This window comes from Solanum pennellii, chromosome 1, assembly GCF_001406875.1.
Source record: "Solanum pennellii chromosome 1, SPENNV200".
In the NCBI taxonomy this organism is placed as follows: domain Eukaryota; kingdom Viridiplantae; phylum Streptophyta; class Magnoliopsida; order Solanales; family Solanaceae; genus Solanum; species Solanum pennellii.
In genome coordinates, this window is record NC_028637.1 from 98617334 (window position 1) to 98625410 (window position 8077).

An 8077-nucleotide genomic window follows, 5' to 3' on the forward strand; every position below is an offset into this window, starting at 1 on the left:
TTATAACTTATTTTTATGTGCATTGACACTCAAAAGTATCAAAACAGTAAAATTGATCAATATATTAATAATTTTTTAATATTGTGTAAAATAAGAAATGCTCCACGGAGGGAATGGAAAGGAGTATTATATTATCCAATACTAACTTTACACAGTTTTTTTAAAAATATAAATAAAAAAGTAATTTTAATATATTGTTTTTATAAATATATTTTGAAAAAATATACTAAAAGAAAAATTATAATTATTTATAAAGATATATTAGGCTAACCTTAAAATTATTTATTAATTTCAGGACAAATATTATTAAATATTCTAATATACAATAGTTGATAAACGAAGTAAATATAAATACTACTTAAATAACATTGATCAGTTTATAAAACAGTTAGTTAATACGGTGTATAAGAGGGAGAATCATGATTATGAAGACAAAAATGGACGAAACGTCCATATATTAAGAAAGGAATCGAATTCCAAAACCTAGAAACGAAGTAAATTGAAGCAGTTCCAGAAGAATGGTTGCTCGGAGACTCGCCGTTAGTCACAACGACTCCATATTCGACGTCGATTACGATACTGATGATGGCTTCGAAGTCCTCCTCTTCTTCTTCTTCACACTTCATCTTCTTCAATTCCATCTTCCGTTTCATTTACAAACCTTTTTCTCTTATCTATTCGTTTTTCCAGGTCCTCAAGTACCAGCTCTTCTCTCTCACTTCCGTTCCTCCCGATCAACAAAAGGTATAAAATGTGCTGAATTCTGTTTTATATGATGTCCGTATATTTTGCATTTGCTTGTGAATTTTAGCCTTGTAAATTGTACTTTGAAGAAGATACCAGTGAACAATCGTGATCTCTTCATGTTATGTGTTTCTAAGTGTTTGATTTGCTAGAACTGAAAGTGATGAGAAGCTGTTGGGAGGAACAATAATCAGATTATATTAATAGTTCTTATCTCGATTCTTGTGTAGCAGTATGTATTTAAAGTTGTAGTTTGTTATAAATGGATATGGGAAGATATTCAGAGGAGAGATGATAAGATTGTAGCATTTACTATTCTGATCGCAAGATGTTCATTTGATAAACTTGATAAAGGAATTGAATTAAAGAGGTGCATTGAGATGAATGGGTCCATATGATTTGTGTTTGCATGAATATGCTAGTGAAATTGAGTATTTGATTTGTTGAAAATGAAATGATTGTGAATATGAGTATTTGATTTGTTAAAACTGAATTGATGAGAAGATACTGGGGAGAGATGATCAAATTGTATCCAACGAGTCTGATCTCGCTTTAATATCGGATAAGCTTCGGTTGGTATCAATTGATGGAGTCGAGGAGGAAATAGTAGCCGAGGAGAAAGAGAAGTTAGAAAATTTGGCTATGTCAGATGAAGAGTTGGCTCGCCTTATTCAGGTTCTTCACTGAATTTTGGTTTAAGTTGCGAAACATTCATGTTATTTGATGTCAGATGGTTTTCTTGAACTGCTAATGTGATTGCAATAAAAGTAGTGTTGAACTATGTTTTTCAATTTGTAATATTACTAAAAATGAATGTGATGATTGTAGTGGGATGCTCGAGGTAAGCAAAAGAGCTGTAAAAGTGTGAGCTAAAATAAGCTAGGGCTTAAAGTTGGAAATAATTTATTTGCAACAACTAAGAATTGGAATTCCAGTCTTGATTTACTGACCTTAATATATGGGATCACACTGGGTATGTTGTTGTAATCTATGGGTAAATCTTACTGTCTTGAATCCTTTGGTTTATCAAATTACTATGATAATCCCATTTCTGAAGAACTTCGCGGTCAGCATGTGGAATGATTAAAATTAAACAAATTATCAAGTATTTTCTTTGTTATTTCAAGATGAGATTTTTTTGAAATTGGTAACTTTGTGTATTTCTATCTATGATTAAGATCATTCAGTACATTGGTTGTACTTGCACCATAGTTACATGAAAAGACTCTTAACAAACTGGAGCTATTCTAGTCTTTTATAGGGAGTTTAATACATCTAGAATTTCAACAGTTTCTACAGAGTGAGACTGTCTACACTAAAAACTAAAGAGCAAAATATAATTCATCTTCATTTGTTGGATAGAGTTGCTCCTATTTGCAAAACATCTGGAATTACTCTCCTTCCATATTGACCACCTTATACAAGCTGGAACGATTCACCATCTTCCTCTATCTCTGACCTCCAAACCTGCTTGTTCCCAACTTTCTTGAGTTTTAGAAATCTTTCAAGGCATTATCCATGTGATACTTCTGAGTGCCAGGAACATCTTCCATATTTGATCAGATATTCTGCAGTGGAGGAAAAGATGATTAACTTTCTCTGTAGTTTCCCCACATAGGCAGCATCTGGGACAGGTAATCCCTCTTTTCATCAAGTTATCTTATGTAGGAATTGCTTCTCTTGCCAAAAGCCAAGACAAAACATGAAACATTATATGGTATCTTAGCCTTCAAAATGTGCTTCCAAGGCCATTCTACCATTTGATGATTGGCTTGGTTCATATGTTTGTAAGCTGCATTCACTTTGTAAGCACCACTTCTGTGTCCATTCCACCATAATCTGTCAACCCCTCTTGTAAACCTCCAAAAGTTCCCAGCAGATTGCAGAAAGCTATCACCCTACTCACCTCTCAGTCATAAGTCTACGATGAGATTTTTTTTGAACATAGTAAACAAAAACTTTATTACTAGCTAGGAATAAAACAAAGCTAAAGAATTTACATTCCTTTTCATTTATATGATCCCTTTTTCCTTAAATTAGGTTACTTTTATTTTCTACAGTGATATACTGATTTTTAACTAGCATGCCTTATCTACGGCAATTAGGAACTTATTGTGGGTGGAAACAATACAATTGACCCTTCATCTTTTTTATCTTAGACTAATTTCAGCTGTATGACGAACTTAGTCGGAGTTTAGAGAAAACCTTTCTTTTTGCATTTGCTTTACCATTAAACTACGAGAGCTAACTTGTTATTATCATTTTATGTTGATAACACTCAGTTATTATCATTGATTGTACATTTAGGCAGAAGAAGAAGCTCTTATGATGCAGCATTTTGTTTCTAGAGATAGTAAGAAGGAAGTTGAACAGCGGATATGGCCATATGTAAATCAAGTTCAAATGGTATATCTTGTTGGGTCTGAATTTATCTTAACTTGTGTTCCATAGTTGTTTCTCCCCCTTTAGCAGATGGAGTAAGAGATGCTCTTTAGGTCTTCTACTTCAAAAGCCAACACAGTATAACATATTTCATAAATTAGTTTTTTTTTAAATGTTGGGTATACCTTACATATTAAACTCTCAGCAGTTTTTCCATGTTTCAAGAATTCAAGTTTCTTTTATGATTCACTTTTTATGCTACTTGATGTCCTTTTACAATTTAGCGGTGCACACAAAATCCTATAGTCAAAATGATATTTTTTTCCCCCAATTTGAGTTAAGTGTGTAAATTATGCCATATCGGTAATCCCACTGTTCTCTTAATACTGCATTAGATGGATAGAGTAACTCATCACTGACTTTTAGTTTGATAAGGAAGGTGGAATGCAATAAAATCATTTCTGTTGATAAGTAACAAATATATTTCCTCATGTTGTAGTATGAAGATCCACATCGGCAAGAGATGGCTCGAAAGACGGTGCCTGTGGACAAGCTTGAGGAGAAAGCATTGATTTCTTTGGGAAGGGTTAGTACTATCATCATGCTGGTTATTTTTTTTGAGAATGGTAACTCATCTTGCTGGTTATTTTGTTAAGCACAAATTGGTAACTGTGTTCAACCTAAATAATATTTAACCTCAAACAAGTCATGAATGAGGTTCTTTTTTTTCGGAAATAGATTGAGATGTTGAGCATGCATACATCATTTGTAATAAGATTTACTTCCCTTTACTTATTTCAGTTAATGAAACCTTCTCAAGAGTGGGAAACATAGATATTACTATCTCTCTTCTGGTGTTTAAGAGATAATTTTGTAAGAAACCAATGTTGGTTGATCTGTTGTCCCTATTAGAACTTTGATGAATTTATTCATATGTATCTTTTAATATTTTGGCTTCGTTTCTCTTTTCCTGAAGACTATTGAGTTTATCTTTCCAAAAAAATAAAATTTGAGTTAACTTTGGCGTAATTTTTTCTTTGCATCTAAATTTTGTTACTGATAAGAAGATGTTATTAAAATTAGTGCGGATGCGTTATTAGGGGCCTCAGACCATATATAGTTTTACTGAATAATTAGATATTTAAGAATGGAATTAAAAGAAAAAATATATAGTAGCATTAGCAACAAGATCAAGTTATGTTTATATAAATCATAAATCAACACAGAATGTTATATACTTCTTACTTAGCATAGCTTATTACAGGGGTTGTGAGTGGGATCTTAGTTTTGATCTGAATATGAGAATTTGTGGGTTGACATAAGCCAGGTTTTCTGACATCTGTACTATATATGCTTAGGAGGGAAACTACAAACCAACAAAAGTTGAACAAGATAATGCTTTCCTATTACAGCTGCTATTCTGGTTTAAGCAGTCATTTCGGTAATTTCTTGCTTTTGCTGCTACTTTAATTTTCATCTTTGAGGACTGAACAATTTTTCACTTCATTCTACTTCCATGCAGTGACGTTGTTATGTGTATCTAATATCTATGATGCTGAAATATGCAGTATTGAAACTAATAATGGTTCATACGTTATGAGACCTGAAATTATCTAAATCTCACGTCTTAATCCAACTGTTCTTCCAACACATATGCATGTGGTTTTCCGCAACTTTTTTTGTTTTTGTCAAAGGAAGCCTATGATGAACATAGGTGGTAAAAGCGCAACATGTGATGTGTGGGTTAGGCACAAATCACAGCTTCGAACCCTGTTGCATGCAAAAGCGTGGATTTTTCGGTTTTCCAAAAAAATGACTTTTTTTTAAAATGAAGGTAACAGTTAGATATCGATAGGTATACTACACCACAAACTGTGCAGTTCCCCTCAAAAGTAGGTCACTTACAAAATGGCTTCCTATGTGTTAAAATATTTTTTTTCTGAGATAAGGGTAACTCTGCATGTTAAATCCTTACAAACTTCCAAGACATCAGATATGTCTTCAGTTCGTCTCAACAGATTCTGTTTACACCTAAAATAATAGAGACCTAGACAGTTCGTTATATACTTTTGAATGCTACCTTCTTTGCCCTCAAAATATCTATGATTCCTTTCTGTCCAGACAGACCACCAAATACAAGCTGGGACAATCTTCCATCTTTCCTTTCTTCTAGCTGCATTACCATCTCTGTACCAGCAGTTCAACACTTCTTTGATTCTTCCTCGATCTCCCATTTTATCTTCCTCGAGTTGATGAAGATTTTCCGTAGCTAATTATTCCATTTCACGATGCAAGAAAAGATTGCTAATTGTCTCTGCCTGTTCATTACAAAGCTAGCATTAGGAGTATAGTTGTATACCTCTCTTGANCGTAGCTAATTATTCCATTTCACGATGCAAGAAAAGATTGCTAATTGTCTCTGCCTGTTCATTAGAAAGCTAGCATTAGGAGTATAGTTGTATACCTCTCTTGTTCAACTTTTCATGTGTCAGAACTTTTTCTTTGGCCGATAGCCACGTGAAGCATGTTACCTTGTAAGGTACTTTGATTTTCCAAACCATCTTCCGCTGCCAAGAGGCCACCTGATTGTTGCATATACTGAGATCTCTGCAAGTAGAATTTTACAGAGAACTTCCCTTTGTTGTCACAATGCCAGATCAGACTGTCATCCTTAACTGAGAAATCATTGAAGTGGGATAGAATTTGGAAGAACTCTGCAACCTATCAATCTCCCAATCATTTAATAATCTTCTAAAAACTGAAATTTCATCCTTGTCCCATCTACATGTCAGCCACTGATGCTTGTCATGGTACTGCACCTACATCTTGGTGCATATGGAGGTTTATGTAGGATCTTGTCGAACCATCTCAAACAACCTCTCATTGTATCCTCTGCCTCTGCAATTTGCACCCTTTGTTGGATGCAGTCATATTCTCGAAGCTGTATGATTGTACATTGATTTCAGCATCTGTATTTCAATGGCATTCAATCTTAGGACATGTTCGGCCTTAGGGGCCCAAGGATTACTCGTTTAAATGACACTATTCTCTTTTTTTTTTTTGTCATTGTAGGTGGGTGAATGCTCCTCCTTGTGATAGCTGTGGTAATGATACCAGAACTCAAGGCATGGGGGATGTAAATTCTTCTGAAAAACTTTATGGTGCTTCTCGAGTTGAACTTTATCGGTATGTTTGAAAAGACGGTTTACCTTCTACATTCTATGTGGTGTTAGATAGGTTCCAAGGGATATTATCTGTACCTGGTTTCTAAAAAGTAATTGGTAGTTCAACACTTAAGGGTATACTTTTGTAACAAGCTTCTACATTAATGCAAGTGCTTTTCTTCCAGGAATCCTTATCAACTTTTATGAAAAGCGTGCTCTTCTGATAATTCATTGCTCAAAGTGTATTTCCTGTGATATTGTATAGTCTCTCAGAGTTCTATGCTGTTTTTTTCCTCAGTAGAAATATTTTGAGACCATTATTATACGACTAATGCGGTAAATTTAAGAATTCATTGCCTATTTTAACAACACACAGGAAAGAAAAAAATCCTGTCTCTTAGGGTACCCAAAATTTTACCAAAAGGTCCATAACTAGTATCTGCTTTGCAATTTTTTTAAATCAATTGTCAGAGGTGAGTGTTGTTCAGTGGAGGCATCATTTGGGTTGTCAATTGTAAGAGAAGAAGCATTACTAGCTAGGCTTAGTTTTTCATTTTTTCTGTCACTCCATCATTTTGCACATACGAGGATCTCTTGGAGCTGCTATTCTATTCTGACATCTTTTAAGTATTAACATTTTCTCTTTCTGTAAGGATATGTGTTTCCATTCTCTCTATCTCATTTTACAGGAAAATAACACGGTTGTCTTATAACATTTATCTCTATTGCCAACAGGTGCAGTTCGTGTTCAAACATCACACGTTTCCCAAGATACAATGACCCATTGAAGGTATTGGATGCATCTACTACTGGAAGATTTTGTATTACAATTTCTGACTGGCAATTATGCAGCTTCTAGAGACGAGAAAGGGGCGGTGCGGGGAGTGGGCAAACTGCTTCACACTCTATTGTAGGGCTTTTGGTTATGATTCTCGCTTGGTAAGTTTCTTCTCCAAGAAAACATATTTTAATGCCAACCATGTTAGGTGATTGCCCTTTCACTCTATTGCACTGTATGAAAGATTCAATTTTCATAAATCCTTTGTGATTGTTCTTCGCTGGAAGCTTTAGTGACTGGTGAATTTCTCCTGGTGCAGATGATTAAAATTACTAAAACAACAAGTACGCAAATAAAAACATTGAAGAACCTACAACAACGAAGTGCCGTTTTAAATTGATTGACTGGAACACCAAACTTCTATAAGTTGAACTATTCACATATAGCTGAATATTTGTGCCCAGGGATCTTTCTGCCCATTGAGTACTAAAACAGAATTCATAAAAGACTTGCATCGATTATCTTGTAACCAACTTACTCAGAAAATAAATGCCAGGACTTTTTTGTTTTTAGCCTTTTTGAACTTGTGTGAGAACTTTTACAAAGAGATACTAACTTGAGAATGAGATCGGAGTGCCATCTCCTCTTTATATAGGGCCGAGTGAATTTTTCTCTTTTTTTCTGTTGAGGAATCCAAATTACAAGAACATATCAAAGAGTGAGTGGCTACCCTGGACATTCGCCTAAATCAGAAGTGTTGAAGATGTGCACTTGCCTGTAAGCAGTGTAACATGCTTCAGAAGTTCAATTGCTAAATTATTCACTCTTCATTATTTAGTGCCAAGTCTTGTATCCTTTCAGGTTTTTCTACAAGATCATCACATTACTGCATTATGCTGCTCTTAGTGAGAAACCTTTGTCAAGTTTGTTGACTTAATCATGTGTATCTTCAGGGCTCTTATTGCTATTGAATTTCGGATACAGAGTAACTCCCCCCCCCCCCCCCCCC

The 8077-nt window shown here is 34.6% G+C and overlaps 1 protein-coding gene across 9 annotated transcripts in view; it reads left to right on the forward strand.

The window, feature by feature from the left end:
• Positions 1–401: 401 nt before the first annotated feature.
• Positions 402–8077, forward strand: part of LOC107007876 (peptide-N(4)-(N-acetyl-beta-glucosaminyl)asparagine amidase) — a 14720-nt gene continuing 7044 nt past the window's right edge. For 3 of the 9 annotated variants that reach the window (XR_003578172.1, XR_003578171.1, XM_015206705.2), the window contains exons 1-8: positions 444–744; positions 1249–1419; positions 3052–3150; positions 3626–3712; positions 4485–4567; positions 6199–6312; positions 7026–7080; positions 7143–7229. Coding sequence is in view for 7 of the 9 variants with exons in the window: in XM_015206705.2 (XP_015062191.1) it covers positions 583–744; positions 1249–1419; positions 3052–3150; positions 3626–3712; positions 4485–4567; positions 6199–6312; positions 7026–7080; positions 7143–7229 (858 nt within the window). In the remaining 2 variants the exon portion in view is untranslated. Of the gene's footprint in view, positions 745–1248; positions 1420–2284; positions 2379–3051; positions 3151–3625; positions 3713–4484; positions 4568–6198; positions 6313–7025; positions 7081–7142; positions 7230–8077 lie in introns of those variants that run through there. The other 6 variants (XM_015206701.2, XM_027916849.1, XM_015206702.2 and 3 more) reach the window with 5 other exon arrangements.